Consider the following 24,642-nt stretch of genomic DNA (forward strand, 5'->3'; position numbering starts at 1 on the left):
TTCCTGTTTTTTTCTTTATAGTCTGTAATAGTGATGAAGAGGTTATGTCAGGCATTACTTTAGACTTAATACTTTCATGCAGACTAGAGCATTTGAGCTCTGTGGTTAGATGATGCAATGAATATCATGAAAATATTTGTGTGTTGGTATTATACAACATAATATGTCCCTTGATTCCCTGGATTCTGTAACTGGTCATTTGAGCATGAAATTAGGACGTGATCTTATTGATTATCTTCTCTTCACCCCCCCCCCTTTTTTTTTGCTTCAAAGAAAAACTTGTCTCAGTAGAACCTGTGCTTTTTGACATGTCATTTCTATTATTTTAGATCATGAGTGCACATGTACAATTGTATGTTCATGTACATTGTATAGTTGAACTGCTGAATTTTTTGTTATCAGCTGCTGTGGAGCTGAAGTCACAGAGTATAAGAGTTTATGATACACTTTTTGTACAAGACCTCGTGATGAGATCTACCTACAGTAAATATGTAGAGAATCTACTATGGTGAGAATCCAAGGTTCTTATTCCTTTCTGATGTGCTTCCTCTCCCCTTCCCTCTTAGCTGTCAATTACAGATTCCTAAAAAGAAGCACCCACTCATTGACCAGTCACATACACTGTGTATGTCTTAAAGCCATGGCACTCTGGACAAGACTGCTACCCCTTGTGGCTCTGCTCTGCTTGCATCCATTGGCGACAGAAGGACTCAAGTCCAAGGTCATCACCACCACTTTGGAATCAAAGTGGACCCGCCATTCCATTGCCATGGAGGCTAGCGAGTTTATAGCAGAGAAGAGCGGAGCGGACTTCTGGCAGTTTCTGCAGCAGTTAGCCAACTATCAGGATGAAGCCAGTAAGTTAAAGTATCTCATGTAGAACACCTGGGCCCCATTTCATGAAATTAAAAAAAGTTGACAGGGAATAATTTTCCTTCTCGAAATTGAATAGCAATTTTTGTTGATGGACATACATTTTCAACAAAATGGTGTACAAGTCTATGTAATGAAACTGCTATGCAAATGCCATTTTGTATAGCAGTCATAACAAAATGCATAGCAAATTGCTATGCGATACCAGGAAAATTATTCCTCTGTTGATATAATATGATAGCAACTCTGGCTAGAATGGCAATTGTCATGGTGATGACAAGAGTCCAGCTTCCTGATTGGCTGTTGCTATTGGAAGTTGCCATTCCAGCAAGAGTTGCTATCCTAACATCTTTTATGAAATGGGGCCCAGATATCATGACTTGGTCTGAAAATTTATGGTTTGAAAATTACTTTACATTAACACAATGGAATGCCTATATTGGATATTTTCTGTGTAGCTGTATATTCTTTTATTGATCAGAACAGATTGCATCTTTAGAATGATGTGCTGATATCATGGGGTGCATAATGACTAGGTAAGCAATAAGCATTATGCCAAACACTTTTAGGAGCACAGCAAAATGCAAACGTTTGTTTGTTCGTGTGAAGCGTGAGGACGACAAAGAATGAGTTCAGTGAATAATTGCACGATTGTGTTATTGTGCTACTGAAGAAAAACAACAGGAACTCCACAGTTCTCTCTTTTTGCCAAATCCTTTTTTTTTAATTCAGTAAAATTATCAGTATGATAAAGAACTCAGACTTGTCCATTGTTGTCAGAAAATCTATTTGTTCATATTTATAGTCCAGTCTCTAGAGTACCGATTCTGAATTGTTTATTCTGAATCTGCTTTCTGCCAAAACATCAAGAAATAAAGTGTAAAATGATGTGCGTAGTGTGCAGCAGTGTATTTACCTTCACCAACTTTTACGTTGAAGTGTTTGCTGTTTGGAATGAAGTGTCTTTGCTCTGTGGTATGATTGTACAAGTGAATTGTGTGTTTGTGTGTGTGTGTGTGTGTGTGTGTGTGTGTGTGTGTGTGTGTGTGTGTGTGTGTGTGTGTGTGTGTGTGTGTGTGTGTTTACATACCGGTATGTGTGAGTAAGCTTGTGTGGGGATGTGTTTTGTGTGTGTGCATGTTTGTTTTTGCATCGATTAATGAGAGAGAGATATTGTTCTACATAGTTTATGATAATTCATTGCTCCTTCTGCTCCAGAGCACGACGAGTGGTGGTATCACTTCACGATCAAGATTGCCTCCCGCCTCCTCTCGCCGATGGAAGTCGACCTGCTTAAGTGGGCGCTGTCCATCCACGCTTTTGCCCCAAAGATAGAGATGCACCACCAGGCAAGTTGCTGAGCGATTTACATGTAGGATAGCAAAAGGCAGATTCCCAGCCCCCTCTTTCAGAACCTGTGACATTACTCATAAATTTTTTCTACAAAAGCAATATCATATCTGTACATTGGTTGTATGTACACCATCTCTTTATCTTACGTTCAATATCAGTCTGACATCATTCCGATGCCTAGACGTTGTCACATCCAACCAGGAACCTTTGTGTTTCTTTTGTAGAATAAAAATCGGTCACTTTTTATGCTAGTAATATTTCAGATTTTCAATAGCAATTGAAAAAAATAGCAATTGAAAAAAATTGGTTGCAGATGAAAAATCAGATTCAATACTCTTTCATATGTTTTCATTTATTTTCATTCATATATCTTTTTTTTTTCATAATCATTTGTATGTGCTGTATGGTTTTGTTGATGATGGCCTTATAAGATTTGTGTCTTGTATTTGATGTATCATATAGTATTGTATTAAAGAAAAATCCATGTCTTATTTCAGATTGCCAGAAGCTTGCCAGCACCATCGAACTGTGATGTGTTTATAGACGTTCATGGACAAATCTCTTGCAGTCTGAGTGAGTTGGACCAACTCATCGCTGGAGTAGGGGATAGGTGAGTTTATTCATAATTCATGTCTTCATCATGTTATTTTACGAATGCAACTATTCCTTCTTTCAATCTTGTGCATTCATGTACAGATACTTATTCAGTCCATTCATTGACTTGGTGAATTCATTCAAACACAGTTATATTGATTGATTGGTTTATTTATTTTAACAGTCAGTCAGCCAGTTATCTATTATATAATGATTTTTAATAGTAATCAGTCTGGCTTGAAGTCATTCAGGCATTGAATTGTAATGATATTTTCTAAGTCAGAGTATATTAGCCTGTAATACATTCTGAGGTAAATTGTCAGCATTGTGTAACCAATTGCCTATTTCCACTAGGAAGATAGTAAAGTACACACCCTGTCTGGTATAAAAGGTTAGCTAGTGTCTTGGTTACCACACTTTCTAATTTTGCAGGCCAAAATCTAGCATTTACAGTGCTGACCATCAGTACAAGCGATCTGGCAACTCATCTGTGGTGGTCATTCTCTATGGTGACCTCACCAACCAGAGGTCAAATCTCCGGGACTTCCACAAGACTCTATCACAAAAGGCAGAAGAGGGCAGCATTCAGTATGTCTATCGGCATTTCCAACAGGTGAGCATATGTGCGTGGTAAAACATATGAATCACCCTGCCCTGTATCTCAGATTAGATTAGTTTTGACTGTTTGAAGGATGGATTTTCGTTTAGGTACTGGTAGGTGTAAATTATCTTCCCTGTGATTGCAAGAATAGAAAATATGGTTGACAACTTGATTTTTGTAGTTAGAACAAAATTATTAATGACTTTATGTCACTTCACAATCATAAAGGCTGCTGTCAAGTTGAACTTCATTCGTTATAATCGGTCTTTTTACCTACAGTATACTTCATCACTCACCTTTATTTAACCTTCGCACATTAGTTCTTATAATTTAAGATACTTGTAAATCTTATTAGCTGATTGCAATTATAATGTCATTCATAGCAAATTGTAATGTTACTGAACACAAAATTGAGTGCAGACGTGAAAATACAGCAAATTTTCAGGCCTCCTGTAAATCTCCAGCAAGACTTGACTGAGACTGTATCATCATTGACCTATGACCCTGGACAGGTGCCGTCGGACACACAGGTGCGTCTGTCTGGCTATGGTGTGGAGCTGGCCATCAAGAGCACAGAGTACAAGGCCGTGGATGACTCGGAGGTGCGTGACGGAAAGGAGCAGGCCGAGTCAGACGCCGACCAGGGACCCGACGAGATACAGGGCTTCATCTTCAGCACCCTCAAGTGAGTGTATGTTCTGATTTCGAAAAATGTGATATGATATTTGTGATTAAATGAATAAACGATAATAATGATAATAATAATGTATAACTTTCGCTGACTGAGTAGGAGGTGTACAATTGGTCATTTACTGTATGTGTGCCAAAGTGTGAACCCCTTTTGTGCCACATTATTCTGTGACAGTAGTGCATGAACGCCTTTGGAAAACGACATGTTTTTCAGAGCCATGCAACTTTTTGTGGAAGTGTTTACATGTATGCTAGAAATCCAATACAGCAAAGTTGTAGAAAAAATTGCAAGCTCTGTGGTGATGTAATTTGTATTACAAAGCTGTGGCTATTTTTCTTGCAAATGACCAGTATTCAGACACTAGACAGCAAAATTGCATTCTTGGTCATGATGACACATACTTTCATAAATACGTTTGGAGGCATGACTTTTTGAAGATGTAACCTTGACAGAAAAATTAGAATTTACTTGTAAAGCCCGTATGGAGCACTGCTATTCAGTTGTGAAGCACTGCAAGCTATATTCATGAGTGAGCTATGGAATCATGCTTGACGCTTTCATTGTACTGTACTGTGGCATATTGCAGTTTATCGATTGGCTTGTGTGCGGTTATGCGTTTGAGCAAAATATGTGAAGTTTGAAAGCCGTTGACTGATGAGTCGAGCATGTGAATGTGGCTCATAAAGAATCAAATGAGAAGTAGTTATTGATCTTGCTCCCCCATGCTCTAGCCATTTTAGGCTGCAGAGTGACATCTCTCATGTGAGCCTTCCAGCCACATTTCTTGTCAGATTTCTTCACAAATTTGCTGTGGAGGGGTAGCATGCGAAAAGTTAGCTGCTTATTGTTGTTTCACTGGCAGCGCACTCATTGTTTGGACAAATGATGCTCCATAAGTTCCTTTTCTGTGCGAAAATGTTGTATGTTGGTCTCGGGGATACTTTTGGTTTGCTTTTCTCTTGAAGTACTTTTATTACTTAATCGAGAGTCGAATTTTAATCAAGTATTTGTAAGAATCTTCGATTTGAATGTCTTCACTCAGGGAGCGTCATCCAGATCTTTCCAGTGAACTGAACCAGTTCAGACAACATTTGACTGATAATATCAACAAGATGGTACCCCTCAAAGTCTGGCAGCTTCAAGGTGAGTGAAACATGTTTGTTTGTTTGTTTGTTTGTTTGTTTTTTGTTTGTTTGTTTGTTTGTTTGTTTGTTTTCCTTTTCCTCCTCAGATTATTAGCACTTATGAATGACATTTGACTTGTAGTCCCACCTATGCATTTCTGTGTTGCCACTATCTTTATTAGAAAAGCAAAACAAAACTTTAAGTTAGAGAAACAGAATGGTCTGCCAACTGTTCAATGGGCATACATTGTATGATTGTTAAAAGATTTAGCAAGTGATATTCGGAGGAGACTTCTTCATTATTTGCAAAGTGTTGATGTCAATTCTATGTGACCAAAAGCCATGTGAAAAATATATTTAATTGATGTGCGTGTAATAGAACCAGGCAAGCCTAAGTAAGTAAGTATTCCTTGTTATGTACCAGAATGTGGCTTGTTGCAGTGTGCTGCTTAGACATAGCCCAGTTAAAAATCAAGAGATTGATTGAACGTTTTTGTATGTCTGCCCCCCTTTGCACCAGATATTGCCTTCCAGGCGGCCCAGCGTGTGCTGTCCTCCTCTTCCCAGGATGCACTGCATGTGCTGCGAGAGGTCAGCCAGAACTTCCCCATGCTGGCCCGGTCACTCACCAAGACGCCGGTGAGGAGTGAGGTCCAGAAGGAGATCAAGGACAACCAGAAGGTTGGTGGTCACTCCTCTTTGTCACTCTCTGTCAGTCGGGTCTGACATGTGGTGGGGATACACTGGGGCACATTATTTCACTTAGCAGTGGGCGCATTATTTCATGCAGTGACTATGAGATGATGAGGTACTACCATATTGCTGTTTGGGTGTCAAAACCTCGTATCTCAAAAATGTCAAATGTTCAATGAGAGAAAAACAAAAACAAACAAAAAAACGTGGCAGCCAAACACTATAACAAATGGGATCACTTTTCCTTTGACATGCTGTGTTGGCTTCATTTTGGGGGGAAGATAGCTAAGATTCGGACAGGCCATCACTTTACTGATTATCTGACAATAAATTCAAAAGGTGATTTTCTCCACAATATGAAAAAACAAGATTTGTTACCCCAGCGACAATATGCATTGTTGGTTCACAATGAAAGCAGTGTAATATAAACAACTGGTTAGAGAAAGAAAGTATGGTGTAGTCAGATAACAAGGAAATAGTGTCCATGTCGTGTATTTTGTGAGTAAACCTTTAAGACATTTTCATGTGTGATTCAATTTGTGATCGGGAACACCATCAAGGAATGAGAAATAAAACTGATCCCTCTTCAGGAGAAAACTTAGTGATTTCTCAGCTTGGATTACAATATAAAGTGAATTTATGTCATGTGAGACGACATTCTTTTGTGAAGTGCTAACTTTGCTAATATCAGCCAACTATGAATTTTACAAAAATGAAAACACAGCGAAATTTATATACTGCATGTACTGTCTATGACTGTGAAAAACCATGACTTAACTCTGTATGTGCCATTGTGGAGACCCCCTGAGTGCCACATTATTCTGAGACAGCAACGTAGTCATGCTTTGAGAAAACATTCTGTTTTTTAATTTATGTTCCTTTTATAGATTTCTGTTAAGCTGAACATGTAGTAGTGGAGGAAATTGAGAAAAATTGAGAAAAGTTGTGGAGAAAATGCCAAGCTGTGCTTTGATGTTAATATAGTACACCACATGTATGATTGTTTTTCTTTTATATGACTAGTAGCTAAATGTTTTTGTAAAGGCATGACTTTTGCACACAAAATAGTGACAGAAACTTAGAATTTACATGCAGATCCAGCAGGAAACATCGCTTGATAGTCAATCACAACATAAAATGCAGGCTATATGCAAGAGGTACGGAAGCGCAAGACAGGCTTTCATTGTACTGTGGCATTTGGCGATTTATCGATTGGTTTAGGCGGGTTTGTGCGTTTGAGTAGAATATGCTAAGTTTGCACGCCGTCGACTGAGTCGGACATGCGAACGTGGCACATAAAGAGTTAAAGAAGATATTGTGTGCATACTGGAAAAAAAAAGGTCTGTGATCATGTGAAAATTATATTACTGGCTGTGCAAATGGACACAGAAAACCCCATAGCGTTTTACACACTGTCCAAAGTCCATGGCACAGAAAGGATTAAATGAATTTGATGTACTTCAATAACAAGATATAAGACAACATAATGGCCTTGGTACATTCTTAGGAGAAATATTAGAAATTTGGTTCTTTTGCAGAAAGTTAGCAGTGACTTTGAATGTGCCTAATCCTAATGTCTCAGTCCTCCCTCATTGCATGGAAGTATGTTTCATGCATGTATGTATGTATGTATGTATGTCCACATGTATGCATGTATGTATGGGTTGATTTGAGTGTCTGTGTCTATGTGTTTCTTGAATGTATATATGTAAGTCTGTGTGTATGCATCTTTTCAAAGTATTAATTTTCTGAAAGCAAGAAATAATTCATTTTTTCCCTGTGTCTCTGATCATTCCCTCAAGATATTTGCAATGAGCCACAATGTGGATCAAGGAGATGCCATGGTAATGATCAACGGACTTGTCATCGACACTGAGCTGGCTGACCCATTCATGTAAGTTCTGCCTTTATTTCCAAAGTTCTATCATGGATAGCTCCATGTAATCTCCTAGACATATATGTACCATCCCCTGCCCCACCCCCTCAAGCAATAGTATGTCATATTACACAAAAACATAATGGTGGCTGTTGCTATATATCAAAAACTATGAGTATTATCTCAAGGTACACATATTTTTATACAGCGATGCCTCATAATGCTTGTTGGTTGATTAATTGATGCCTTTTATTGGCACTTCTCTGGTAGATAACTTCTGGTATGCTGACCACATTCATTACAGTTATCATGGATGGGTAAATTCTTCAACCAGAACTGACAAATGCTGTATTGTCTTTTGTGTCACATGTGTCTAGGCTGCTTGATTTACTGAAGGCTGAAGGAAGACTATTGGAAGGCCTACACCAGCTTGGGATTCAGGTGAAATATATCAAATCTCAATTTACACTTTGAAATTATATATTGCTTGAATTATTACATCATAGACTGATGAGATATCAAGGCAATGTGACATACATTGTATAAGCCCCCTGTGCCTCATAAAGGACAAGTCCACCTTCATATACATAAGGATTGAGAGAATGCAGCAATATTAGTAGAACACATCAGTGAAAGTTTGAGGAAAATTGACCAATCCGTTCAAAAGTTACGAATATTTTAAGTATCTGCACAGTCACTGCTGGAAGAGAAGACTACTACAGTGTATGATGTCACATGCGTACAACTATATAAGGAAAATAAAAAGAGAATTTCACAAAACTTAACTTTTTGAATAAAGTGCACATTTCTTCGACTTGCTACTGATGTATGTTAAGGGTAATATTATTCCCCCTGCCTTCTGAAAGAGAGAGGTCGAGTGTTCTTTTGTTTTGCGAGAAAAATGGAAATATGGTGAATTTTCTTTATTCTTTCTTTATATCGTTGTACTCATGTGACATCACAAGCTATAGTAGTCTTTTCATCCAGCTGTGACTGAGCAGAAACTTCAAAAATTCATAACTTTTTAACGGATTGTCCGATTTTGCTCAAACTCTCACTGATGTGTTCTACTAATAATGCTGCATTCACTCAACCCACATGTCTATGAAGGTGAACTTGTCCTTTAAGTTTAGGATTGGGAACATTGTATGTTTTTTTCCTTGTATAGTCTTTTCTCAAAGATTTTTTTTTGTGTGTGATTACATATCTTTTTTTTCTGCCTTCATGTCTTCAGCAACTTATTCAGCAAGATATCAGCAAACCGATGATTTTTCTTGTAGATTGCATACAATTGTATATTGCAATACTGCTCAAGGAAAAACAACACTCCATGGTGTAGAAAAGCTACTATAACATATCAGTTGATAGGACTTTGAAACTGTATTTAAGTGTGCAAAAGGAATTTTGTGATTCATCTTTTGCACATTTGCAACAGTTACATTGGTTAGAGTGGTATGCATGCTGGTCAGAGATCCTCAGTGTAGAAATGCTTTTTGTAATTCTCGTTTGCAAGACAGTGTTTGATATGAATTTTCATACTTTGTACTTGTTTATTGTCTGTTAATAGGGAGACAGCCTTGCCCATGTAATGAAAACCAAGATTGAGTCTCTACAGGACAGCTATGCTGTGGACATCCGTGACAATGCAGTCATCGTGAGTATTTTTGAGCTGCCAGTTTGTGAATAATGTAGCCACTGTTATCCTGGTATAAATTGAGCTATCTTTGTTTTGAAGTTCTTGTGTGAAGGATATGGAGTTTTTTACTGGCACAAATTATAAGACTTTGTCATACAAATGTATGCCATATGAGATAAAGATCGTGAAAAAGTCTTTTTTAAGCACTTATATATGCACAGATTTGCTTGAATGGTGCTACAATCTTGGCTGAACCATACCTAAAATAGATATGCAGTGACTTTGTTGCAAATTCAAATGCTAACCACGTATTGTTTCACCAAAAAAAAATTGTCTTGTCTGAATGAATTTTGTGCTTTCTGTGTATGATTTTTGTGCTGAGAAGTTTGACACTCAGAGAAACATTATGGCGAAATATGTATTTATGTTTCTCAAAGAAGCGCAGCTGTTTGGAATTATGACTCTGAAATAAAACTATGATATGGAAAGAAACTTGACTCTCTTTGGTTTGTCAGCATGAACAATCTTTATGGGGGATAAGATAATGCCATTTGCTTTTGCAACATACATATAATTTAGTTCGTAATACTTGTGTCTCTGTGATTGTGCACAAGGCTACCTGAAACATTGAGGATTTCATTGTGCTCTTACAAGTGAATATACAAGTTTCCTTGGTTTGGGAATTATTACTGCCCATTCAGATGGAGACTGTGTTGTTTGCGTTGCTTCTTCCGTAATAAAAATGTTTGTGCTTGTACATTGCCTTTCCTCTCGGTCAGTACATCAATGATCTGGAGAGTGACCATCGGTACCGGTCCTGGCCATCCTCAGTCCAGGAGTTCCTCAGGCCCACTTTCCCCGGAATGCTGAGGCACATTGCCAAGAATGTGTTCCACATTGTAAGTGTCACAGTCCTTTTTCGTCTCTGATCAAGTAACCTTGACACTTTGTTTGGTGTCAAAATGTCTGTGTTTCACTGCATAAGTCATGCTACAGTAATTATCTGTGAACTAAGAGAGAAGGTTTAGAGATAGTGCTAAGCGGTTGTGTAACATTGCTAACTGAGCTGTATGGTGATTTTCAAATGGATGGAGAAAAATCTGAAGGACACAAAAGTTTTGAAAATCATACTTTCACTATCAAGATATCTTTGACCGACTCACTGTGCTTATAAATCATGTACAGTATTGTTATATCTTGCGTGAAATATCTTTGGGAAAATTGAGTATGGTGCATCCAGTTCACATATATTCACTCTTTTCACCACCAAGACAGGCTGACAAGCTTCAAAGTACTGTCAAACCAGAAATATTTGTGGCATGAAATTTTGTGAATTAGAGCCGACGGTCTTTTTCGTGGCATGACATTTTTTGCGAATTGCCACTTGCATTCAATGCATATAGTGTTGACAAGAACTTTCGCATACATTTTAATCTTGCAAATATTGGCTCCTTGCAAAATTGGTGAAAATTTCAAGACGTGAAATTTCTGGTTTTTGAGTAACCATTCAAAAATCTTCACAGAATGCAACACAATGCAAAACAAACACATAAACCCACATGCAAAATAGTATGCCTATTGCTGGCTTGAAACAAATTTGACTTTGACAAAGAACAAATATTTGTCACAATTGCACTCTGATCTATACTGAAAGAAAAACAATCATTTGAAAACAAGCCCCAAACCTTGACCCCGTCAAAAAAACAACAACAGCAACAACAACAATAACAACAAAAAACACCTTCAAAAGCCATGCCCAAGAGAAAGAAAATAAATCTCATAAAACTGAATATTTTGGTAGTTAACATTCCATCCAAGAAGCAAACTTCTAGAGCACTGACTTGCTATGTATGTCTAGGTCTGATAGGGTAGTCTCTTTGTTCTCCCCATCAACAGACACTGATCTTGGACCCCACAAGTCCGGACTCCGCCATCCTCCTGGACCAGGCCGAGATGCTCTACCTCAGCGACGCCCCTCTCCGGTTCGGCTTCGTCTTCGTGGTCAACGACGAGGACAACATGGACGGGGCCGAGGATGCCGGGGTGGCCATGGTCCGAGCCTTCAACTTTGCCTTGATGGAGGACGATGGTACCAAGGCTATGGATCTCATCACAAGGGTATGACATTTCTCTCGTCTCCCTGTCCTCGGGGTGACACAACATTTGCTCCTGCAACAATTGCTGCGGTCTTATTTTCTTCAAGGACTTAGGGTTAGGGTTAGGGTTGTGATAGGGTTTTAGGTTTAGATATGAGGATGAGGATTAGGGTTAAGGTTACAATTTTTGTTTGTAGGTAGAATTTATGTTTGGCTTAGTGTGGAGATATTTCATGGGAGCAATTGTCGCAGGAGCAGATATCAAAACCCCTTCTCGGTGATTTTTGTAGGACTCCCTCTTTAACTCTTGGCATCTTTGCCCTCTCTCCTATCTTCAGACGCATTCCTTTTCCAAAATTCATTTCTGTGATCATGCAGCATGTTTTGCCTGCATGTTTTTCAAACTGACTGTTCCAACTTTGATGAGATTATGGCCCCCATAACCAACACCCCCCCCCCCGACTTTTTCAGAGTTTCAGGTAGATTTGGTCAGAACAGACTATGGTATCTTTCAAGTGATTAGTAATCATTTCCCTTATGAGACAATAAGTTCTTAATATGTGTCTATCACTGAGGATAGTATAAATCATTATCATCATCATGGCCATCCATGTCATTAGTATACATCTTGCGTTTGTCATCAAAACTTGTTGGTATAAGGGCAAAACTGTCAACCATCTGTACAAACGCAGCTTTTCTTTTTTCACCACTTCTTCCTCAGATCCACCAAGAAGCAGATGAAGTGATCCAACCAGAGGATGTGATTTCTGTCTTCAACAAGGTGTACCCTGGAGAGGATATCCCTACCATCCTGGGACCAGACTCAGACTATGATGATCATAGACAGGTGGATTTTTTTAGAAAAATTGACTGAATTGAAGTATGATTGTTATTATTAACGTGACGGTCAAGGAAGAAATGAATGCTGAAGGCAGCTAGAATACTAGTGCATTTTATGTATATTGACTGCTGAGAGGGTCATGGCAAAACTCCTTGACCCAAATTGATTCTGACATAAGTGCTGTGGCGCTTTGTGCCTTTTTGAGCCAGAACGTAAATGTTAAAATTGATGTACAGATGTTTACATATATCTATGTATATATCTATAAGTGTGTTTGGTTGCTTGTTTGTTTGAGTATGTATGTAAATATGACCATGTATGTGTGTGTGTTTGCTTGTTTGTTTGTTTGAGTATGTATGTAAATATGCCTAGATGTATATACACATACATGTGTATGTTGTATATACTTGTGTATATTTGAATGTGTGTTTACATGCATGCATACCAGTTATGCTTATGTTTTCATGTAGAAGTATTTCTGTGGTTCTGTGTCTCTATCCAGGATGGCAAGGCATATTTACAGAAGACAGCACTGAGAGAAATACCTCGGGTTCTCATCAATGGTGTGCCATTATCAAAAGATGAGGTGAGCAACTGAGGCAAGACATGTTGAGAAATACTCTCTTTGCACATACAGCCCGACCTGCCTTTTTTTTACCACATACCTACATACACAATGACCGCCTAGAAAGCGATGAACAAATTTCATGACCACTTACCTAATGTGCCCAGTGACCACTGATTTTGGTTTGAGCAGAAGGATGTAATGTGTACGATGATAACTTACAGGTGTATAATAATGACCTACAGGTGCACAAGGAAATATTAAAAGCATGAAACAAGTGATAGGCATACAGTTTACAGTGGTCATGAGGTAGGTTATGTGTGTGTGTCTGATAGGTTAAAAAAATTATGAATTTTGTTCGATTAATATAATTATGAGATTTTTATAGTTTACTGCAAGTTTTCGTGAAATGCTGCATTCTCAAGTGTGGAGTTTGTGTAATGAAGCAGATATCGATCAGTTTGATCAAGTTAGTCAAGAAAGCTTTTCTGTATTATGAGATTTATGCAGAATTTCATATCACTTTTGTATACATCGTATGATTTGCATTAAACATTGTATTGTATGTTTTAAAAAAATGTGATTCAGCAGCGCAGTGAGAAGAATACAGGTGTGTAATATATTTGTTCATACTAGTTTCATTGTAAAAATAAGCCTGATATTGAATGAAATTCAAATAAAGAATGTCGTGAAAAAAGTGTCGCGAGTGTGTGTCTGTATGTGCATGTGAATGCAAGGTACGTACATCTATTACAATCTTGCTTAAAAAATGCTGGTATATCCCTGCATTTAACCACATTAAAACAAAATGAATGATATTCATTTGTTTCAGAAGTTGAAGCATGTCGCACTTGTGTCGTGCATTATGATGATAGTATGGTGTTATTTACCCAGGGTAACCTCTTCAGTCATGGCAATGATTATCCAGAGGGCCCTGAGCATTGAACAGATGTTGATGTTGTCAGCCACACCCATTAATTCTTCATGTTTGCTTTGCACCTGTTTGTTGGCAGCTTGATCCCGACATGTTTGAAGAGGCAGTGGTAACTAACATCCTTGTGAATACAGGAGAGTTCCAGAGAGCAGTCTACAGGGTGAGCAAGTCCTCTGCTTCTGCCTTCTACTACTACTGCTCTACTGCTGCTGCTGCTGCTGCTGCTACTACTACTACTACTACTACTACTACTGCTACTACTACTACTACTACTACTACTACTACTACTACTACTACTACTACTACTACTACTACTACTACTACTACTACTACTGGTACTACTACTACTGCTACTACTACTACTACTACTACTACTGCTACTTCTACTACTACCTACTACAGCTACAACGACTACAACTACTGCTAGTAGTAGCAAGGGTTAGAAATGCCAGCAATAAAAATGATGATGTTTATAATGAAAATAATGATAATATTGAACATTCTCCTTTTGATCTTTGTATGTTTCTTCTTAAAAAAACAGTTGATTGTGATTTTGGAAAGATGCATGAATGTGCAATTGCCTGGTGCCATCTACCATTACAAATAACAAAAACAAATATTTGGTAAAATATGAAGATACTCTGTAGGAATCTAAATTTCAAATCTTCTCTGAAGCAATACTTTGACCCACGATTGTACATTTACCTAATACAAGTGATCATAGTGGTGGTCAAATATCACTGTCAGTAGCACCTCAAACTCTTGCAAGATTTAGTTTACTCATTGATGAACATAGTTTATGCATTTAAAGAGATTACAATGTATTATATACTTTTGGCTGAGATGGAGATTCAGGTTTCCAACTTTTCTGTGAGATGAGAAACCTCTTATGAAATATGAAAGAGCATGCATGTACAATTCTAAGAGGAATTCACAGTTTATTTTATGAAAATTTGTTTCAAAATGGCTGAGATATCCAAAATAAAGAAATCCCAATAAAAGATGGGACTGACATTTTATCAGGATTGCTTTGTTTTACTTTGTTTTTGGATATCTCAGCCATTTCAAAATTGATTTACATCAAATGAATTTTGAATTTCTTGTATTATTGTCTGCTCTTTAATATTTCATAAGTGGTTTGTAATTATCTGGCAAAAAGTTCAAAGCTGAATCTCCATCTCAACCAAAACTATACCATCATCCCTTTAAGCATTCCATACTTGGCATGATAAACCGAATAAAGTTCTGTTTTAGGCATTTTTATTGTTGAATGACTGTGCATTTTTGAAGTGACCAGTATTTGTCACATCTCCCGCTGACCTCTGCACAGAACAAAGTGAGTGACCACACTGACCTCTTGGAGTATGCCATGACCAGGCCCAACGTCATGCCGAGGCTCAATCTCAAGATTCTCAAGTCAGACAATGACATCATTGATCTCTCCCCAGTCTCAGGTAAGCCTTGGTTCCTGTAGGTCACATTCCCAATTTGCCAAACTCGGCCAAAAGGGATCTTGGATTCTTTGAGTAATTGAATCGGTGTCTGCAAACCAAACTAAAGATTTGATTAAAAGAGAAGATATACAAAGAAGGACTTTTGATTTTTAAAGTACAGCTGGTAGATTGGACCTCTACCAGATAACCCTCCTCCCTATGCACACACATTAAAAAAGAAGAAAAAAAAAAGATGACAGCCAAATGTTTCATTTCATATGGTAGGGCTTTCAAGTAAAGATGGGGCAGTTACATTGTGTAGAAGTGAGGTCTACAGAAAAATTACTTAGAACAAAAAAAAAAAAAGGAAGAAAAAGGCTCCACTATGTTTGATTTCAAGAACACCAACCTAGCTGTTATAGATTGTAAACATGCTGTTAATGACAGTGTGAGTTTTTCAAATTGATAAGAACAAAAAGTATTTTGAAAGAGCTACAGGTCTGTTGAGAGTTATGAGAAAATGCGAAAGAACATGAGCAATCTTATACAGTGCCAAAGTGATGATGTCACAATCTTCTGTTTGCGCATGGTTTGCAACCATGGTGTTCACAGATATTTGGGCTATATGAGGTTGTTAAGAACCAGTTTCCATGGCAATGAATGGCTATGATGTCACACTCCGGTACTCTATAGCACTGGCTGCAAAGAATTGATTTTCTCTTTTTCCCTGAGAGCATTTTCTGAAGTCCAGATTACCATTTTCATACTTGCAGGTTAGATGTAGATGCTGCAATGTTTTCTCGCATTGTATTCTGCAGCTTCCTACACAATGAATACACCACCGGAGGAGCACCAGCTGATGTCCAATCACATGGGAGGGCTGTTGGCTGGATCCATGCGCTATCTCACAAAGAAGGGTAAGGGAGGCAGGTGGAGCCAGAGAGTAGAAAGTCCTCCATTTTGTCACTATAGAAAAGCCTTTGAAATGTTGGATATTTCAAAGAAATGTTACAAATATAGATGATTTTTTTTTTTTTGGTATGCCATTACCTCTATGATTCCTGGATCACTGGTTTTATCATGATAACAATTCATGATAAGTCTTGTGTAGTTCTTAAAATGTGTGAGAAAACTTGCCTGTTCTCATTTTGTGTCGTTGGTAAAGGCAAGCCAAACCTGTGTAACCTTGTGATTCATAGATGTGCATTAGCCCTTCAAATCGTGACGAGAGTATTGAATTTATCTATATCTGGCTTTATTTCTCCAACCTAAGGGTCTAAAAGACATTATGCTGATGGATTGTCCATCCGTCTTTCTGCCTCTCCAAGATTTTGTACTTTTGGAGCTAGATCAAGAGGAAGCTATCAGCATGTGAACACAGTTCGATAAAGGGATGATACTGGTATATGGCAAAAGACTGGTGACATACTGGATTACAGGGAAAATCTTGCCAAAGTTCGAGCTGAAAATGTAGTTGGGAGTTATTCTTTTGGAGCTGCTTTTTTTTTTCCTCATAAAACATGCCTTGAATTAAAAGTAAGTTCTTTTGTAGCAATATGCCTTTTTAATATATGATAATGACTCAATGTTTATGGACCAGTTTTGATTTATATTAAAAAAAAAACTATCCAGGACAAAACAAACTTTCATTGATTTGGGAAGTATAGTGATGGACAAAAGATAAGCAGTTATCGATTATCAAAGACATGTTTGTACTTTAAAAAAAAAATACAGATGATGAAGCAGTCAGGCCAGTGTCCATGTGGGTGGTGACAGACCCAGAGACGGCTGAGGGGAGACAGTTCCTGCGAGACGCCGTCCAGTTTGTGGTGAGCTTTGAGGGCCTGGTGGCATAAATTATCAGGATTCACAGCATTCCAGTTCGTAAAAATTTACACATTGCTCTGATAGCAACTCTTACTGCAGTGGCAAGTGTCATGGTAATGACAAGAATCCTGCTTCCTGATTGACTGTTACTACAGGACGTTGCTATTCTAGCAAGAGTTGCCATCCTAACATCTTCTTATGCCTCCGCCAACGAAGTGGCCGGAGGCATTATGTTTTCGGGTCGTCTGTCCGTCCGTCCGTCCGTCCGTCTGTCCCGTTTTGTTTTTGTCGATATCTCAAGAACCGTGTGGTGGTTTTACATCAAACTTGGTATGAGGGTATATCCTGGGGGATAATACTTTGTTTGGATTTTAGGGTCACAGGGTCAAAGGTCAAAGGTGACAGGTTATTTTGTGAAAAAAAAAGGTTGAAAATTCATGTTTTTCTCCATATCTCGCAAATGGTTCAAAGTATCTTCATGGAACTTAGTATATATGCTTGTTCCAATGGGCAGTGATTATCTAGGGAAGTTGGGGGTCATGGTTCAAAGGTCAGGTTCAACTCCTCAAAATATCACTACTTTCCTTATATTTATGCAATGCCTGAAGGTTTTTTTTTTTTTTTTTTACTTGATGTATACATGTATTACCCAATATATATGCTGTGGGAAGTTTCTTGCCAAAAGGTCAAAGGTCAAGTGAAAGTGCTGAATTGCACTTTTTCCTCCATATCTCAAAAGTAACCCAAGGTATCATCATGAAACTTACATATATATGCCTGTTCAACCTAACAGTGATTCTGTTTGGAACTGTGAGGTCAAAGGTCAAAGGCCAGGTTTAACCTAGTTCTAGGAAAGTGAGCATTCAGCACATTTGTGTCAAACCTGTCATTTTAATATTTTGCCAATTGTGTGAAACTGTCATCACACATTGTCAAGACATTGTACTATAGACCTATTAGGAGAACCATGCATTATGGGGGAGGCATATCAGTCGCCATAGCGATATATCTAGTTTTGAAAATGTGGCTGTGACTTGACATCTCGACTTGCATACAGTGCAAGGGAAATAAATGAATTAATAAACTAGAGAAGCACTCTGAGAGAGCACACCTCCGCCAAGCAGCTCATTTCCACCACTGATCTTGTTCTTCCGTAGAGATCGGTGATTTCCACCCATACGCTGTACGTATGCATTCTGAAAATCACCCGATTTCCTAATATAAAAACCTTTTTTACATTATCAACTTCCAGCTGTGGCATGCCTCGCTGTAGCAGAAACTAGAACATGCACTTTAATGCACCGTTTGAACTCCCTAGTTCATTGACCCCACCTACCAAAATAAATAAGTCCTTCATGAAATCCGTACAAATTCCCGCATCATCTGTTCCTTGTGTCATCCTCAACCTTTCCTGTAAGTTTCGTTCAAATCCGTCCACAACTGTTTGAGTTATTTTGCACACAGACACACAAACCAACAAACAAACAAACAAACAAACAAACAGATCAGTGCCAATGAAAGCATATCTTCCTTCCTTGGTGGAGTTAATAATGAGGTATGTTATTGTCATCCCCCCCCCCCCCCCCTGACAAAAATGGAATTCAGCTGTTACAGCAGTGCTTGCCACACGTGACATTTCCCATTAAATCCATTTGATCTATAACTTTCATACATGGCATTGTGTTTATGAATGAGATTCAAAACACATTCACACGCATTGTCTGGTTCTGCTTTTGGTTGTATGAAACTTCTGAATAGATCCCTTGACATACAAGCATTGTGCTTTCACCCATGCTGTGAGTTTTGGTACATAAGACCAAAAAGAGAAAAAAAGAAAATGGTGACCATCTTTCAACAAGAAAAACCTTTCGAAAAAAAAAAAAACATTTGATGGTTTGATTGGATGCTTGTCTTCTCAGAAATCTTCCAACAACGTGCGAGTGGGCTTTGTGCACAACCCGGCCTCTACCACTGGGGATGCTGCCAACCTGTGGCTGCCTAGAGCGATGCATGCTGCCATGGAAACGCAGACGAGGAACTTTGCCAAGAACTTCATCTTCAAGCTCATCAAGGAGGAGAACTATCAGAGCATAGCAGACGGGAGCAAGACACCAAAAGAATTCCACGTCAATGTGAGTAGATGCTTATACCATATGTCCACAAAAAAATTACGGTGGGACCCTCTGCAATGATAACTTTTAAAATCTTCATAGTGAATCAATCCAAATACAATTTTAGGGTATGCAGCTATAACTCATTGCCCACATCTTACAGAAAACCCCATTTGATTTGCTTCAGTGGTCAAAGAGAAATGAGGAATTTTGTAGAGCATGTCAGGAATCTATTCCCTCCAAGTTCTGTCTATTGTGTTTACACATTGATATGCAGTTCCAAGAGCATCCAAGTGCTAAACTTGGAAGAATTAGACTCATGACATGCTTTACAACAATCCACATTTCTCTGTAACTGCCCTCCAAATTGAATGGGGTTTTCTGCAAAATAGAGCTAAGATGTTATATCTTAAGACCCTGAAGTAGAATTTGGACAGTTTAATCATATTGGGTGTTATCAATGCGAAAATCCGATTGTAATTTTTTTTGGGGACATACTGTACAGAGATTGAATATTACAAATGTCAAACATGCTATGACAACAGCCGACTCCTTAAGCTCTTTGTGCCTTGTTCGAGTTGTTTTTATTGCAACTGATTGACATATTGCCCTACATTGACGTATAAATATGCACCAAATATTCAATGTTTCAGCAGTAGCCATGATAAAAAAATCATGGGCAGACATACTCAGGCTGGACTTGAACCAACAATCTCCTGATTACTAGACAGTCGTTGTATCCTCTAGACCACCGAGCTTAAAGGTCCTGTTTACCTTTGGGAGTAGTGATTTAAAATTTTTTCAAGATATCACATTTTATTCATATGTGTAAGTCTGTTGTATCACAAAACATTCTGCAATATTAAATCTTTGCAACAAAGCCTAAAGTATAAGGAGATATCAGTATTTTTCTCATTAAACTGTAACTGTAGACTTTTTAGTCTGGAAGCATTTTTATTATAACTATTGTTCACATTTTGTGTATTTAACAATAATTAACATAAATTATATGGATTCAGATTTTTACAGTGGTTGTTTCTATCCCTAACTCACATTTTAGAACTATTTCAAAGCACTAATCCTGGGTTTTTGTTTCATCTGCATATGTGACCGTGCATCACAAAACAAACAAAAAGTTGCACCCCTTGATTTAATGTGAGGACTCAAAAAAGGTGAAATGGTTCAACTAAGTCAATCTTGAGTTTTTCATATTTTCTGAAAGAGCTATCCTTCTACATTATTATTCAGTTTAGGATCTTAACATGAATGGGAAAGTGTGTTTTTAGCAGTTTTTCTACAACCCTTTTTGGGGGAAGAGTAGAATGATCAGGTATGTCTTAGAGGCCACTTTTCATGTCTTGAAATCCTTTGCACACTCTTCACTTTCAAGTCTAATAACTTTTGAAAGGATGACGCTACTGCTTTGAAAGTTAGCATTAATCATGGACAGAATGTGTTAATAGAACATGCTCAATTTCAGCTTAATCTGAAAATCCCTTCATTGTTGTTGCTCCGGTGGTTTACATCCTGTGTTTTGTCCCTTTGAATGCACGGCTTGGTAAAGATTTTTAAAGCGCTTGAATAGACTGTGTGCTTCAGAGCCTCTTTTCTCAGTTCACACTTTTCAGAGTATGTGCTTTCTGTCCAGTATTTAGGTAGGTTAGGGGAGTCCATTCGAATTGAGTTATACATCATTTTAAAGCTTAGAGTCTGCTCTTTCAGAATCTGCCCTTAACTAAAAATCCATGTCTGGCGACTTTTTGTTGGTTTTGTGATGCAGGGTCACATTTGGTAAATGATGCCTTGACACAAGAATTCATTAATTTGATTACTTCTGTATTCAGGACCCGCTGCTATAAGCATGGCTCGACACTAACTTTTTTGTTAGGTGGCCCGATGGGGCCACCAAAATCCTAAATTTCAAATTTTTGGTGGCCCGAGAGAAAAATTTGGTGTCCCGAAAAAAAACCCAATAAAAACATTAAAAGTCCTGTTTTTTTTAATGAGTCAAATATTTAAGTTTTATGATAGTAATAATTAGAAGCTGTACATATCTACTCATAAATAAACTTCAACAAACTTGCAACACTCACTCTCAGGCACTCATTCGTCCTTTTCATCCATCCTTTTAACAAATTTAACTGCTAATTTCCGGCGCAAAAAGTTACGAATTTATTGACATACTTTTAAAAGATTTTGGTGGCCCGAGGCGGGCCACCAAATTTGCCGTTTTTTTAGATTTGGTGGCCCGACTTTCATTTTTGGTGGCCCCGGGCCACCGGGCCACCGTTAGTGTCGAGCCCTGCTATAAGGGATATGAACTACATGTTGCACTGGCTGTCAGACAGAAGTTCAGTTATGTGATATACTAACATGCAAAATTTCTATGTCTGGGAGGAAGTAAAGTGAATTTCTCTTCATACTTAAAAGTGGCAGAAACGTCAAATTTGGGACTTGCCAGAATGATAAAAGTTTTTTCTCTTTTTCCCAGGGAATGGACATGGATGCTTTCAGCCAGGCGTACCAGAAGTCTTTTGCACCCATCTTGGCAAACCAGCAGGCCTTTGCCAGGGACACCCTGGGGCTGGATCCAGGTGCCAGGGCCTTGGTGGCCAACAGCAGGGTAAGGGGCCCGTGGGCGGCATAAAGGCTTGCATGTCAATGCAATTCCCTCAACCCTCAGTGAGAGAAATGTTGCATCTGCGAATCTGTTACTGAAAAAAAAAAGGCATTGGATTCACTGTCAGTATTGTGATTTTGCCTTGGGCCTGCAGATTTTCTCACAGAGCAAGCAAATTTCATTGGAAAATCTAGGGACATGTGTACCTCACTTTGGCTTTTAGTATAGATTTTATTGATTTGTATTTCAGAGGAGATAATACACATTTAGATAACTAAGTGCATCAGAGTTGAAGAAAAATGTTTCGTAAGTATCATTGTATGTCTGAAGCTTCACTCCCTACTCATCATGAGCAATTCATCCCTTTCGTAATCATCACTTCTTTTAAATGTCATCTTGTTTTACAGGTATATGGACCATTTTCTCCAGGAGAGCTGTTTGAGATGGCAGACTTTGAGCTGATTGAGAAGCTTATCAGCAGTAACTCTGCAACTAATGTGAAAAATAAAGTGAGTACATATCCTTTGTGCTCATGCTGTAATGATATTGTCTATCATTGTCGTCGTAATCATCATTGTCAAATGTTCCTGCACTGTTATTGTCTTGTCAATCATTGTCACCAAATTATCTTCATTGTTATCACCTTGTGTGCTAATGTCATAGTTGTCATTCCTCTCCCCTGTCCAATTTCTAATATCTTCACTTGCTCGTGTTAAAATCATCTGTGATGTCAGGCCTATACTTTTGGACCAGAAAGAAAACAGTACATATTTTTGAAATAAAAGTGCCATCCCAAATATCACCTGTCTGAAGTGTTTGAAGATTACAGTGATTACCATGTGCTTGCTTATAATTAACTGGAATGAAAAAACAGGAAACAGAAATGTTCTGGTTGTATTATGTTATCATGTTCATGTACATGATGACAGATGTACCAACTCTTAGTTTTCTACAGTATTTTGTGCTCTGTTTTTTGTTAGTTTTTTGTTTGTTTGTTTGTTTTTAGGGGAGGTGCCAAAAATGCTGAAGGTTTCATGGAAACTATTTTTTGTCCCCGCCGAACGAGTTCGAGCAGGGGACTATGAAACGGGCTCCGTACGTGTGTGTGTCCGTGTGTGTGTCCGTGCGTCCGTACGTCCGTGTGTCCGTGTGTGCGTCCGTGTGTGATCAAAATGCTACAAAATGCTACTCCTTCGCCATTTCTAACCCGATTTCGATTCCGTTTGCTTTATGTGATGGCACTAGGTGAGGGCTTCAAAACTTCTGCACAGAATTTTGACCTTTGACTTCTTTGACCTTTGACCTTGATTTTTGACCTATATTGTACATTTTGCTACAAAATGCTACTCCTTCGCCATTTCTAACCAAATTTCGATTCTGTTTGCTTTATGTGATGGCACTAGGTGAGGGCTTCAAAACTTCTACACAGAATTTTGACCTTTGACCTTTGACCTTGATTTTTTACCTATATTGTACATTTTGCTACAAAATGCTACTCCTTTGCCATTTCTAACCCGATTTTGATTCCGTTTGCTTTAAGTGATGGCACTAGGTGAGGGCTTAAAAACTTCTACACAGAATTTTGACCTTTGACTTCTTTGACCTTTGACCTTGATTTTTGACCTAATTGTACATTTTGCTACAAAATGCTACTTCTGGCGGGGACATATATTACGCACCGCGTAATTTCCACTTTTCCTTGTTTTTTCTCAAATTGTATTTCTGCACATGTCTAATGCAGGAAAGGTGAAAATACTTTTTACTATTTTGCCACAAAAATATGCCTTTCCAGCCCTCAGAATACTGCAGTGCTGTATACAAAGTTGGCATCCCTGTAATCATTATAGCCAACATTATTTGTGGTGTCCTTATATTCCATCCTAGCTCCAAAGTAGCCTGGTGAAGGTAGCCAAGGGAGAGAAGAAGGACTCTACCAGTGACCTGGTGATGCGGACGGATGCCCTCCTTGCCTCCAGCAGCCAGTCAGATGCCCGGAAGGACACCCAGTACTGGAAGAAGCAGCATAGGTGGGACTGCATCACTGTTCAGTGGATGATGTTTGTGACAGAGTTTTAGCCACAGATTTTAAGGGATGCTACAGTTTTGGTTGAGATGGGGGATTTCAGGTTTCCATTTTTTTTTATGATGATTTCTTTATGTAATGAGAAACCTCTGGTGAAATATGAAAGAGCTTATAATTATATGAGGAATTCAAAGTTTATTGGATGAAAATTAGTTTTGAAATGGCTGAGATATTCAAAACAAACCAATCCAAATGAAAGGTTGAACCCACCTTTTATTAGGATCAATATACACTGTATGTTTTACTTTGTTTTTGGATATCTCAGCCATTTCAAAACCGATTTGCATCAAATACAGTTTAATTCCTCTTAGAATTGTAGGCTCTTTAATATTTCATAAATATTTTCTAGTTATCTTGCAAAATGTGAAACTCTGAATTCCCCCATATGAACCAAAGCTATACCATTCCTTTAAACCTGAGTGAAATCAGAAAGAAATTCACACAAGTAAAACAAGAACATTTATTTTCTGAAATAGCTTTTAGGCTCTCAATTCAGGAATTAGTTGTAAATTTAGTACTGTAAAATCTGTTATTTTTGCGTAGAGATATTTTCACAAGTGAGGAGGTCACAGTTGCTTCTATGAGAACCTACCTTTCATAATGTCGTGGCTTTAATCGGTGACAAGCGCAGAGTACTGGTGATGTACATAAGGATGTGATGGCCATTCATTGCCATGGGAACTGGTTCCAA

At 38.2% G+C, this 24,642-nt stretch overlaps 1 protein-coding gene across 1 annotated transcript in view; it reads left to right on the forward strand.

Moving 5' to 3' along the window:
- The first annotated feature begins 640 nt into the window (after window positions 1-640).
- The window catches only part of LOC139723810 (UDP-glucose:glycoprotein glucosyltransferase 1-like), a 40,220-nt gene continuing 16,218 nt past the window's right edge, over window positions 641-24,642 (forward strand). Inside the window, exons 1-22 of the mRNA XM_071635017.1 lie at window positions 641-857; window positions 2,092-2,222; window positions 2,724-2,836; window positions 3,253-3,433; window positions 3,934-4,106; window positions 5,155-5,255; window positions 5,757-5,917; window positions 7,732-7,823; window positions 8,183-8,246; window positions 9,373-9,459; window positions 10,221-10,340; window positions 11,338-11,559; window positions 12,259-12,384; window positions 12,881-12,964; window positions 13,957-14,037; window positions 15,208-15,331; window positions 16,129-16,227; window positions 17,045-17,139; window positions 19,057-19,269; window positions 21,740-21,871; window positions 22,276-22,405; window positions 23,778-23,895. Of these exons, the coding sequence (XP_071491118.1) occupies window positions 641-857; window positions 2,092-2,222; window positions 2,724-2,836; window positions 3,253-3,433; window positions 3,934-4,106; window positions 5,155-5,255; window positions 5,757-5,917; window positions 7,732-7,823; window positions 8,183-8,246; window positions 9,373-9,459; window positions 10,221-10,340; window positions 11,338-11,559; window positions 12,259-12,384; window positions 12,881-12,964; window positions 13,957-14,037; window positions 15,208-15,331; window positions 16,129-16,227; window positions 17,045-17,139; window positions 19,057-19,269; window positions 21,740-21,871; window positions 22,276-22,405; window positions 23,778-23,895 (2,864 nt within the window). The remainder of the gene's footprint in view (window positions 858-2,091; window positions 2,223-2,723; window positions 2,837-3,252; window positions 3,434-3,933; window positions 4,107-5,154; window positions 5,256-5,756; window positions 5,918-7,731; window positions 7,824-8,182; window positions 8,247-9,372; window positions 9,460-10,220; window positions 10,341-11,337; window positions 11,560-12,258; window positions 12,385-12,880; window positions 12,965-13,956; window positions 14,038-15,207; window positions 15,332-16,128; window positions 16,228-17,044; window positions 17,140-19,056; window positions 19,270-21,739; window positions 21,872-22,275; window positions 22,406-23,777; window positions 23,896-24,642) is intronic.

Source organism: Diadema antillarum, unplaced genomic scaffold (assembly GCF_040938485.1).
Source record: "Diadema antillarum isolate AM-2024a unplaced genomic scaffold, OU_Dant_1.0 scf00000201, whole genome shotgun sequence".
NCBI classification, from domain to species: domain Eukaryota; kingdom Metazoa; phylum Echinodermata; class Echinoidea; order Diadematoida; family Diadematidae; genus Diadema; species Diadema antillarum.